The sequence below is a fragment of the Poecilia formosa genome, unplaced genomic scaffold, assembly GCF_000485575.1.
Source record: "Poecilia formosa unplaced genomic scaffold, Poecilia_formosa-5.1.2 Scaffold395, whole genome shotgun sequence".
In the NCBI taxonomy this organism is placed as follows: Eukaryota; Metazoa; Chordata; class Actinopteri; order Cyprinodontiformes; family Poeciliidae; genus Poecilia; species Poecilia formosa.
In genome coordinates this window covers 483,177-496,074 of record NW_006800334.1, presented here as the reverse complement: position 1 = coordinate 496,074, position 12,898 = coordinate 483,177, and the positions used below count along the sequence as shown (strand labels likewise).

Here is a 12,898-nt window from a genome sequence, read left to right as displayed (position 1 = left end):
GGTAGAAGAATACAGTTTACAGCTGAACATCTCCTCATCGGGTATTTTCCTGAAGAATGTCAACTACAACGACAACGGACATTATGAGTTTATCTGTGGAGACAATATTGAGCGCATCATCGAGCTAAGGGTTGTCTTTATCTCCAACATCTCCGCGTCTGAAGGTGAACCAAGAAAACTTCCCTGCTTCTCTTTAACTGAGGGTGTGGATGTGAAGTTTGTTCAGTGGGAAACTAACGGGCAGGTTGTGATTAAAGTGGATCGCTTCGGTAACGTCGTATATGGAGAAAGATTCACAGACCGAGTGTCTTTGTCACCTGACTATGGAGTGAAAATTATGGAGTGAAAATAGTCTCAAAATATCTGTGCGTGTGTAAAAAGATTTGTGTGTGTGTAAAATGATTTGTCCGTGTGTAAAATGTTTTGTGCGTGCGTAACAGGATTTGTGCGTGCGTAAAAATATCTGTGTGTGTAATACTCGATTTGAAAAACTTAAAACTAAAATAAACCTTCTACTACGCCTATACATGTTGAAAAAGTACACACAAATCACCTGGTACGCACACACAAAACTTCATTTACACACAAATCCGGTTACGAGTGCACAACTATTTTTGAGACTCATTTCACGCTTCCGGGAGCTCCCAGATTTGTGTGTAGATGGTGCGTTTACATGCTAGTAAAAGCTGGAACATCTGAGTTTTGCTCGGAGTCTAGTCTTCTGACGTTTCTCACTGTGCCTGTGCCGAAGTGCCAAATACGTTAGTTCGCTGGAAAACGGTATATCTCAGCACTTCCTTATAATATCCTAAAATTATTTACAGACATATTGTGCGTTTTGAACGGTACAGGAGACTAGGTGGTCTGAAAAAGGACCACTAGGTGGCGGAATGGTTCGCTGGACGGAAAAATAGCCAGGCAAATCCAGAAGCAAGACGGAGCGTCCCGGTGGTCTGTCCTCTGAAGTAAGTAGGAGCTAAACCTGCAGGCTTTGCTCTCCGATTAAAATGAGACATGGAGTAATTATAAATCATTTCACATTACGTTTTATGTGTCTGGTATTTTGATACTCTGCCCTCCTCGTATGTTTCTGTTAGCGGGAGCTAATGTTTATGTCAGCTATGCTACGTTAGCTGTTGGGAGCTAAGCTTGAATTTTTATTCTCTCACTCAGCACAGTTTGATCGTCTGTCTTCAGTTTTAACTTTAACCCAGGTTGATTAAGTTTTGTGATGCCGAAGTCGGCAAGCATCTTCAGGAGATTATGGCAGTTATGGATGTTGGTCATTATCACTGAAACCATATTTTGTTGCTTCAGCAGTAATAAAGGTAGATCTGGACCTGCAGGATCATCATCTGCTGCTAGACTTTATTCACCAGAACAAACTGAAAGGTACTTCATTTATGTTGACTTTTCAACATACTTAAGGATTTAGTCTAATGTTCACACATAGGCCTGTCAGAATAATCAATTAATCGGATGATAAATTAAAACAAAGTCAACCATTTCCATTGGCCTGATTTGTTGTTTCTCTTTTTTTCTCTCTACCAAAAACTGGATAATAAAAGTCTTCAGTTTGGTACTTTGGTCTCAATTAGACCTTATATTGACAATAAATTTTGTTTAAAAATACTTCAAAATTCATTAGTTTTATTTATTCTGGATATTAAAAATGTCTTCCAGATCCAGTGTTAAATGTTCATTAGAATTTGAGAATGTGTTGCATTATTATTTCATCATTACCATTATATAACTTAAAAAATTGCCTCAAAAGAACTATATTATCGTTTGTTGATAACTTTGGAACAATTTATCATAAAGTAAAATGTTTCATGGTGACAGACCTATTCACACATCCTCCAGAATCTTCAGATTAAACTGTGTTTGTGTCTGGACCCCACTTCATCGGCCCTTAAAAAAATATATACCTCGTCTGCAAACCAGGACAAACCTGCTGCTCCTGTTCGTCTTCATTTCAAGTTGATTAATGTAGATGGTAAAATGTATTCAGATGGTTTAGATTTTCACAATCAGTAAATTTCTTTTCAATTGATATTTTGACACAATTGACAGCTAATAAACACATATTTAAGAAAATTAATATTTTATGCATTTATTTAAAGCACCACTGCAAAAATAGCCTTCACAGAAACACATTTAATGTAAAACCTTTGATCAACATAAAAATAAACATTTCTACATACATTGTGATGCTTCAAGTCATTTTCAGGTTCAGTAATGTTCTGTCACAGTGAGATCTGTCGGTTCAGGAAAATCAACACAATTTTTCTAACACTATCTGTTTGTACTTTTCTCTGCATCTTCAGACAATCTGCAGCAGCTGAGATTCTAGGAGGTTCAACACCAAAACCTGAAGCTTCAAACTGAGCCGTCAACTGGACTAAGCTGCCTTTCAAAGAACTACAGTAGTTAACCTGCTCTGTTGGTAGATGTTATGGTGTCTTCTTAATCTGTACAGACTGACACTGGTCTTATTTGAATACACAGCTTTATGGTGTTTTCCTTTGTTAATTGATTATAGTAAATATTTGAACATCCATGTAAGTTTTAAGACATTTCATTGTTAACTTTAGGTAGCTGTGAAACCACCCATATTAATCTGAACCTATTTTGTTAAAGATTCAACAGATTTGTTGCATTCTTAAATATTTAATCTGTCCTTTGTGTGCAGTGAAATGAACATTAAAGTTAATTCAGGAAACAATTTTGTCATCTTCTTTCTACAGTACAAATTTAATAATGCCTCTATTAAAATCATATATTTGTGACATCAAACTTTGTTTCTGTCATAAAGCAGGCTAAATGTTTGTAATTTACTTTCAACAAATGGAAACCAAAATGGTTTTAAAGTAAAGACGCTATGTCAACTCATCTACCTCAACACAGGTAAAGTTTCCACTGTATGCAAGTAAATGTGATTACGATTGAATGACAATTGTACAGCAGGGCTTTAACTCCAGTTCATAAGGGTCGGTGTCCTCCAACCTTTAGATTTATCTTCTTTAACACACCTGAGTCAAATCATGAGGTCAGAGGTCATTAGCACGACTCTGGAGAATTTGACTGTCCTAAGCAGCCACTTATTTCAGGCGTGCTGGACCAGGCCAGGACGTATCTAAATGTTGCAGGACACCAGACATCGATGCCTGGATCTGCGGATCCTGTTAGAGGATCAGTTTGTTCCTGCAGCAGCTCCATCGGATCAGAACCAGATGTCTATAAATAATTTTAGGATATTATAAGGAAGTGCTGAGATATACCGTTTTCCAGCGAACTAACATATTTGGCACTTCGGCACAAGCACAGTGAGAAACGTAAAACGTTTAAGTTTTACAAATCGAGGATTACACACACATAGATATTTTTACACACGCACAAATCTTTTTACGCAGCACAAATCCTGTTACGCACACACAAAACATTTTACACACGCACAAATCATTTTACACACGCACAGATATTTTGAGACTATTTTCACTCACCGAGCTTTAAAACCTTCACCACTCCGTCTGTAAGTATAGAACTTGGTGCTTATCACATCTTTGCTCATACTATGTCTTAATTCTCTTTCTCCTCCACAGCGACATACCCAAAGACCTCCTGCACATAAGGAACCTTTGTGTATTAGCATTCCTGTCTTCATTGGCATTATTATCGTTATTCTGGTGGTTTCTGCTCCTTTGTGTATCTGGATTTGGATGGCGCCTTCGGTCTCATAAATCAAAGGAGATGAAGAACTGTCTTCATATGAAATGCTGGGACAGAGAAGGCTGCTCACCAGCCAGTTGACCTCTTTTGTGAAGAGGTCAACTGGCCTCTTCACCAAATAAATTAATGCTGTCTGTTTATTGCATTTTATGTGGAGATTTGCGCCTTTCAGCTCTAATTAAAGCTGAAATTTTCTCAATAAAACTTTTAAGAAAGATTTACAGTTTTCATGGTTCACGTCTCCATTTTTTCAAAACGATGTGTATAAAAAGTTCTGAAAAAAACTAAAGCAGCTGCGTGAAGTTACTGTTAAGCACATAGTTAATTAATTAGAGCAAGATTTTCCACCTTTTTGTTTGTCAGCACTCACACACAGAGGTTTTACCTCTATGTTTTGTGTGTGGCTTTTAGACAGGGGTAAAAGCACATTTCTGTGTTTTTTTCTAAGGTAAAAGTACATTTCTGTTTTGTTTGTTTGTTTGTCAGAAATAGCACTGTTCTATGTGGTTTCCTCAGAGGTAAAAGCACATTATAAATCAGGAACTCCTGCTGCTGTTAGGCTGACCATCAGATGATCACCAGCACTGCAAATTCAAAAGTGCACTTTTGAATTTGCTGTGCACTTACATCTCTACAGGAGAGATGTAAGTGCATCTCTCATGTGTTATAAAGAGTTTATTACCTTGTTATAATAAGCTCCAGACAAGACACTTTGAATGCTCTAAATTTCTTTAGTCCTGACAAATCTTTGCCTGAAACCTACTGCTGGCCTCCTTAGGTTGAACCTATTGTAGTTGAATTCTCCTACTGCTTCCAGTACAGGTGCGTCACACAGTAACGGTCATGTATAAAACTCGATAGCTGTGTCCGAATTCAGGGTCTGCATCCTTCGAAGGACTGGTCTACGTAGAACTGGTCCTTCGAAGGCCGGGAATAAACTAAGACTAGAAGAAAAATATCTGTGGATTCGGACAGGTCTAGCCTTCACCATCTGTCCCCGCCCCCACCTCGGCGTAACTCATGTTGCCAAGCAACCATGAGCAGAGAGCAGAGAAGAAGAAAAAAACAACGGAGCCGAAGTTTGTTTTTCAGTCATGTATTACTGATTTCTATATTATTCTTCACCTTTTATAGTAAAGGATGTTCCATAGTAAAAAGGAAATCTCTTAGTTTGATTCTAAAATGTTCAAATGTGGACTGCACTTTTCTACAAGGAATACATATTATTCATTTACAAATATAATACTCTCCACATCGCAGATAGGACATTACGGTTAAATAAACCTATTATGTTTGAAGGCTTAACTTTAATTAATCAATTAAACCGATGTGCTCTGCTTTGAAATACTTTACAAACCAAACACTTTTCAACCAGACCTGTCTGAATAATATCGGTGTTTAACTCCCACTCATTGGGGAAAGCTATGTGCCAGGAGTTAGTCGTTTTCTCTTGGTGTACCGAACCTGGTGTCACAGCTGCTGCTGAGCTGTGACCACTCACACCTGATAATCATCACCTTGATCCCCAGCTGCTGCTGCTATATAAGGACGGATCTTCCCCCTGCACGGCGTCAGATTATTGTGAAACCCTCAGCGGTAACACTTTCAGGCCTGCTGTAGTGACTTGAGCTAACTGCCCAGTAACTAACCTGTCTGTCTCTTCCTTCTGCCTAGTTGCCTCTCCTGTCCCCGATCCTGACCCCCACCACTGGCTTTGGACCTTCTGGCTTCGACCCCCTGTCTGTCTGACCCGGAGATCTGGAACCCGTTTTGATCTGGATTTGGACCTGCTGGCTCTGACCCCCTGTCTGTCTGACCCCGAGATCTGGAATTGCCTGACCCTGATTTGGATTCCCTGGTTCTGACCCTGGCCTGCCTGACCAAGAAACAGTTTATTTCCTATTAAACACCAGTTTTTGTATTTACTGTTCAGTCCCTGCGTCCATCACTTCCTGAACGTGTCACCTGGAGCGCCCGGCCAGCTGACAGCTGTTATTCTGGCTGTTATTCCACTTCCTGACTTGCAATCGGTGCTTCATATCTCAAAATCGGAGTGTGACGAAATTGTACCAAGCTGTACCTCTGCAACCAATAGAAAAATTCAACTGCTTAAGCAACTTTCTACCTTAGGAAGCCAGCACTGAGACGCTTTTAGGTAAAGTATTGTCAAACTAAAATGAAAAAATAAAAATACACGAAAATGTCCAAATTTACACATTATAAAAATAGTTATAACGTCTTTAGTTTATCAGCCAAAAGATAAATAAATAAAAAGTTGGCGTTCATGGTATCAGCTTGCGATTTCTCTTTATGACAGTAGGTGTCAGCAAATGTTTACAATCCTTATGTAAGACTCAAGATATTTCATGCTCACAGTTTGAAGTATTTCATTCGAGTACTTTATCCTGACAAGAAGCCTAACATAAAGTTTTGGCGCGACCCACACTCAGCCAGAGTTGATTAAGATTTTTAGAATCAGTGAAGGACAGGGATTTTATAATAGTATTTAAAAAATTGGAGAGACATGGGGAAATTCAATGTATCATTAGTCCAGTAGATGACAGTACATTACAGTACAATGCGACTCAATCAAGACGAGTCGCATTGTACTGCAACTCCCCAAGAGGAGGGACGGTGGGCGGAGCTGGACACCCGCAGGAGGCAGGCAGGAGGCAGGCAGGAGCCCACTCACTCCTTTCACGCTTCGTGGTAAATGCAGCTCACGAGATCCTATCTGCCTGCGCACACGTTTACACAATGGCACCGCTACAATCTGGATTTTTCTACGCATTTATTCTCCTCGTCTCGCATGTAGCGGACTCTGTTAAAGTGATCATAGGAGACCAGCTTAAAGTTCCTGTGAAATGTGAGCCGGGCGAGTCAGTATCACTGCTTCGGGTGAGGCTGGATGTCGCTACTGGTCAGAGCAGGCAGTGGAACGTAAGCGGAGACCGGATAAAGATCGACTCTTCAAACATCGTTTTCACCCACACGCTGTACACCGATGGAGGGATTTATGAACTGACCTGCTCCACGTCTGGAACCAAGTACATCCAGCTGGAGGTAGTTTTTGCTAGTGAAAAGTCTGTGACCCAGGGTGATAACGTGACGCTCCCGTGTTACTTTAAAACCATCCAGGGAACAGGCTTACCTGGTTGGTGGGAGAGAAATGGGAAGCATGTGTGTGTGAAGAACTTCGACTCTGAAGGCTGCAGCGGGACACCTGCTGACAGACTGACTGTGTCCACTGACTGGATCACTACTGGAGATCTGTCACTGACCATTGAGGGGGCGCAGCCTGAGGACAGCGGGGATTATTTCTGCTGCATCCAAGGAATCAGGAGTTCCGATTGCAAATCTGGAACTCCTGCTGCTGTTAGGCTGACCGTCACTGAGAAAAAGTCACATCAGATGATCTCCAACAGCACAGCAGCACCTGGAAATGTAAGTGGCGAACCAAGTTTATTCTCTAGGTGAAATATAAAAACTTTAACGAGTCTGAATGTCTCTAAAATCCCCTTTCTCTCTCTCTCTTCCTCTGCAGCCAACTCAGACTTGTGCCGGACACACTCGGCCTTGGCAGATATCCACCTGGCTTCTCGCTGCGATCCTGCTGGTCCTTCTGATTCTTTATTTGTGGCGCTCTGGAAAATTAAGCAGTGATTCTGGAAAGTTCTACGAGGTGGTATGGAGAAGCTGCCATGCTTCCAACTCTGGTGAAGCTACAACAATAAATAAACTGGATGATAGTGTCTCGCATGTGGATTTTGTGATCGCATGAACTTAGTCATGTGAACTAATCTGTACAGATGACAACCAACCGTGTGTTAAAGCTATTACCATGTTGAAATGTGCATTGACAGCTGTGGAGCTGTGGGAGCTGAAAAAGTGTAATTAAATAAGAAATGACAGTCTGAGCTACAAAAGCTGTCCCGTTGAGACTTCCTTTACAGAGAAAGAATTGTCTTGTTTTGCGGTTTTCCACACTGGTGAGAAAAGGAGCAGAAATAACAGCACTACTACGATGGCAGAATGCAACGGTTCCTTTTGAGAAGAGGAGGCTGTGGAGAAGATGATTTAAATGAAGACATGGCAGGAAGATTTAGAGTGGAGTGGTGAAGGTTAACGGCCATTTAATGGGCTGATAATATTCCTGCTTGGCACAGCCCAGACAAGCCTCAAGGCCTCAGTTCAGACACGGGTTTGGCAGGTTCGCGAAACCCGTTCTCCCCCTTTCAAGGCATTCACAATCTGTAGCAGGACAAAAATGCTGTTTTATGTCGTATAATTTTCGCTTTATCATTTCCGTCGGTAATGTTGTCATGCTCCAATGCATAGTTTTTCTTCCCTTATGTATTTAAGTGTTCTCCTTTTATGATTTTGTTTAATGTACGATCGTGTTCTGTTTGTAATTTTACTTGAGTGTTATTCGCCATACAAATAAAAATGTATTATTATTGTTGGTGGTGGTGTTATTGTTATTGTCATTGTTGAAAATGTGCTTCAGTGAACTTGTCTTAGAACTCCTCGCATTCGTGCAGAACCACAATTCGTGAAAGAACAATAACCCAGTAGCTACTGTATTATTGTATTAATCACTGCTTAATTCCTATGCTGCTCAGCAATAGGCCTAATTGAAATTTAAAGCTTTATGGAATGGCATAAAGAAAGCTCTGTCAGTATTTTCTTTTGTTCTTGCCTCGAATCTGTCCAAGCAAATCGCATGACAGGCCTAAAGTAGCAAGACGCCATTATATCAAACCGGTTAATCAAGCAGTAGCTACGCATTAAATTGTCAGACACCCTTGCCGTTTCCAATAATCGTTATCGCATTAAACGTACACTTTTATGTTGTGGCTGAAAATTAATATTACTGATTTGAATACGTAACAACTGCGGTCTATGATATCTTATACCTACTTCTTAAATAGCTTAATTCAATTAAAAGAGGTTATTTTGTGAAGTTTTTCTGTCACATAAATGAAATGTCGTAATTTAACACATAAGCATCCTTAAATTGTAAAGCATTTATTTTTAGTAGATAATCATCTGTTATATTCAGATTTTCTTGAGGTCATCTAATAAACACAGCGATATTAAAGCTTCCGAATGACTTTTTAAATCCATAAGCTTGTAAAGATAATATCGCCATTAGACGCGGATCTTTTTTTATAAGCCGTCAGCTCTCTCGGACATCAATCTTCTTGTCGCATTTGTTAATTCTCTGTTATTTCTTCTTTGTGTTTGATCTATTTCATGTCAATGTATGAGACATGTGGCGGATTTCACAATCTAATAACCAGATAAGGAAATTGGCCAGATAGGTTTGTCACGCTATCTTCCCCACATGCAGTTTCGATAAGAAGAAAAAGCGCAGCGGGTTCAATGGCGCGGTCACGGTGTGTCTCGGCTTTGGTAACACACACACACACACACACACACACACACACACACACACACACACACACACACAAAAAAAAAAGACGGATAAAGTATTTAAAACACCCACTCTCCTCTGAAAGACATGGCTTTTAGAAGTTCTCCCTGGTACAAATAAGGAAGATAAAAGGGGATGTGAGTTAAGTTATTTCAGGCCCTTATTTGATAAGGGCAAGAAATACATTATAGACCATTGTAAAATACAAATTTATATCTGCCTTCCATGATTAGGCTCTGATCCTCTTAGACGGAATGGATTGTTTCCACTGACGGTAAAAAGTACAACTTAGCAGGAGAGCCATTAATCATTAAAAGCTGAATATTTAATTAATAAACACGAACTTAAGATGTACTCACTTCAAATGCAAGATTTAACACAATAGTGAAATTACATGTGTCCTCTTGCATCGAAAAGTACTCAACTTATGAAAGTTTACATTTAGTAAAGGCTAATATTAGGAAGATGCAGGTAATTAAGATCGATGGTTTGGTTGTTTGTATCCTGCTACTTTTGTGCCCAACAGCCTCAATCAAATCACTGATTGGCCTCCTCGGTATGCAGTCCAGTTCTCAGCGTGCTGTAACCGCCTAATTTTTTCGAAATGTCGTAATTTATCACAAAAAGCATTCAGAAATTTTAAAGCATTCATTATGGTATAGAAAATTGAAATAGTGACTTATGTGATATTTAGATATCACATGAGTGAAGCGTCTCTGCTTCTGCCTAGAAGCAGTGGCACTTCTAAAGCCTGCAGCCTGCAGTACACACCGGGCCTCCTCAAATCCAGGCCGCGTGCCCAAAATAGACATGTTAGGCCCGTGCCTGCCGAACATCAATCAGTCATTATGTGACGACATGGCGGCCGGGAGCAACAGGAAGAAAAGAAGCGAAACGTTTCAAGCATGAACGAATGATTGTCGGTATCAGGCGGCGTGACGACGAAGGCCTCCTGCGCGGAGCAGCACACAGTCTGAGCCGTACACTGGACGCTTTCACAGAGGATTACAGTGCAACCACATCTGTGCGCGTATTCTGTTTGCTTTCCGTCTGCATTGCTGACTGAGTGACTGTGTTCATGTTGATAAATCCGTTTATGTTCCCTGACAAATGTGTTCGCTCTTTGAGGTAAATTGTGAAACCATGTGTGCCGAAGTGACAGCGGGTCATTAACAACCATTATGCCTATTTCACACGTTGATATGTATAACTGCTTGTGAAATGCCGTTTTAGAAATCGAATGGCCTCAGGAATATGCAAATGTAACCACAACTTCCTTGTCGAAATGCTGAAAGAGAATTTAATTGTCTAAAGAAGGAGGCCTTATCTGTTCATTGTATAAATGAACATTTTCCATCTGCCTACTGCGTTCATATGGGGACATATAGCACTTTTTCTTTTCCAGCTCCCGATCTTTGGAACTCTCAAAGCTTTTAAGAAATATTTATCACAATTTTCAGTGCCGATCACCATATTCGTTCCAAACAAAGCGTATAACAAGAAAAAAAAAGAAAGTGGCTATATGTCAAGGTATGTGAACAGGTTAAGCACAGCGCAGTCAGTGTAAACTCAATATCATACACCCTGTTGAAATGGATATACGCTCTCAAATATCCTATCTTTTTTATCTGTATGGCCGTCCGCTTTCGGAGATCATTAAAAAAAATCGAACTCTATATAATTGTTTTATTCTATTTTTAGAAGGTGCGTCATTTTTAATGATCATTTTTAATGATCTCCGTCCACTTTCGGAGATCATTAAAAAAATCGAACTCTATATAATTGTTTTATTCTATTTTTAGAAGGTGCGTCATACGATGACTCAGGTGTTATTAGCTAACGGAGTGTCTGGCAAAGGTTTTAGCGTTTGTGCGCTGCGCGATCGAATCGAAACCTCTACGGTAACCGCAGTCTAGGGCTTGTATAGTGAGCGAATTTTACCGTCTCTGCACGGCGCTGGGCTCAAAGTTAAAAAGGCACATTGAACACGGTCTTAAAACACTGTACAACAACATAGCAACAACCCATATTGATCAAGAATCTAATATTTAATAGTATTATACTGAATCATTGTCTTCACGTGGGGACAATTCAAAGCAAATGTGGTCTAAGTTTTCCCTGATAGGTCTAATGTTGCTGTTTCTGCTGCTGGCAGAGCTGGAGGGCTGAGACTGTAGTTTTTAAACAGACTTATAGGAGCGAGATGGTTATGAAGTTATGAAATAATTTGCTGCTATTTTAAACCCTGATAATATCTGACTGTGTAACCTCCATAGCAACTGGCTGCAGACTGCTTTAAAGATCACCTCTGAGAGATCTTGAGTTGTAAGATTGAGAGATAAATTATTGTCATTAGTCATTCAACAAGATCTTGAGAAACATCTATGTACGTAAGTTTAGTTGATTACTGTAACAGTGTGCTTGAATTGTAACACAAACTCTAACACAAATGCTTCAGCATTTGTTTATTGAGAACAACAATGCTATCAGATTTTATTTAATGGTTTCAGCAGAGATAAACAACAACCGAAAAAAGAAATGCTGCATTTAAGATTTAATTAGGCAGTTTACTTTGTAAAAGTGCAAAGAATTATCTTCCCACCCGGCCTCTGTGCACGTGCCAGACACGCTACTTTATTTTTGCTATGCGGGTTTTTTCAGACAGACATCAGAGATAAGAACAGAGTCAAAGGGCGTGGTGCTCTAAAGCGAATTTCTTTGGCCGGTTTTTTCCCCCTCTTTTGATAGGTGAGGCACCATCCTGCTGCTCTGACCGAGGTGGGGTTCTGAGGAAGTAACCTGCATGCAAGTTCAAGCGGAAATACCTGTCAAACACTCCTTTAGGTGAGAGATGATATGTGAACCGAGTTTTTGTGGTTGTTTGTAAGGCGTGTTTCAGCTGATGCATTTTTGTAAGGTTAATGAAAGCATACAAAAACAAACAAACAGACCTGTTTTTTGTTGTGTTTTTTTTTCTAAGGTGTTATCAATGACCTGGTGTTGTTTTAGCGCTTTTCTTTTTTTTCCTTTCTGTCACAAAAGTGACAGAAGAAACAAAAAACCACATGTGGTTGGGTTTTTTTTTTTTTTTGGTTTTTTTTTTTTTTCTCACAGGCACAATGTTTAAGAAGAGCACCATGTAAGTAGGTTACCATGCACGAACAACAAAATCGTGGACTGAAAGCCACGTCTGGTAGAGCTGGAGAAACAACTCCATATATGGAAGAACTTTCTTCTTTGAACGTCATTCAGGGGGAGAACGTATAGCCGGCGGAGTTTCTTGGTCGCTTCGTGAAACACAACCAATCAGGCCGGTTTTACATTACATAAGGCTCCCACCGCTGCACGCTCCCGAAGTCGACAGTTATGTGAATTTGTTGAAAAGCAGGTAACTGACCACAACGTGTCACCAGATCAAATCATTAGCATAAACCCTCACGTTTGACTTTGTTTCTAAATAAATGCGACTTGAATGTTGTTTTTTTCATCGTCATGATGCGAGGAAAATAAAACCACACAATGCGACTTATACTCCGCAATTTATAGCAGTTTAGATGGAATAATTTTTCCCCAACACACAAGTGGAACCCGATTTGATCACTACGCTTTACATATTGTGATATTGCCCCAGATAGCACACGATGTTAAATCAACGTTGAAATATAGTTAGAATCGTTGATTTTTGGTTGAAGTCGACAAATGACGGAGGATCAGCCATCAAACAACCATCCA

General features: G+C 39.9%; 1 protein-coding gene and 2 long non-coding RNA genes across 4 annotated transcripts in view; all 3 read left to right on the top strand.

The window, feature by feature from the left end:
- LOC103154691 (uncharacterized) overlaps positions 1–3,781 on the top strand; it is a 6,924-nt gene extending 3,143 nt beyond the window's left edge. Inside the window, exon 2 of the mRNA XM_016662910.1 lies at positions 3,603–3,781. Within this exon, the coding sequence (XP_016518396.1) occupies positions 3,603–3,740 (138 nt within the window). The 3' untranslated portion in view covers positions 3,741–3,781. The remainder of the gene's footprint in view (positions 1–3,602) is intronic.
- Positions 906–2,407, top strand: LOC107833479 (uncharacterized). Of its 2 annotated transcripts, none has more exons than XR_001659223.1 (3): positions 906–965; positions 1,321–1,392; positions 2,328–2,407. It is a non-coding gene; the product is annotated as an uncharacterized LOC107833479 (long non-coding RNA). The 2 variants fall into 2 exon arrangements; XR_001659224.1 differs by having other exon boundaries at positions 931–965; positions 1,318–1,392.
- Positions 3,782–5,215: 1,434 nt separating the features above from the next.
- Positions 5,216–5,631, top strand: LOC107833482 (uncharacterized). The gene is made up of 2 exons (XR_001659227.1): positions 5,216–5,325; positions 5,404–5,631. It is a non-coding gene; the product is annotated as an uncharacterized LOC107833482 (long non-coding RNA).
- Positions 5,632–12,898: the final 7,267 nt, after the last annotated feature.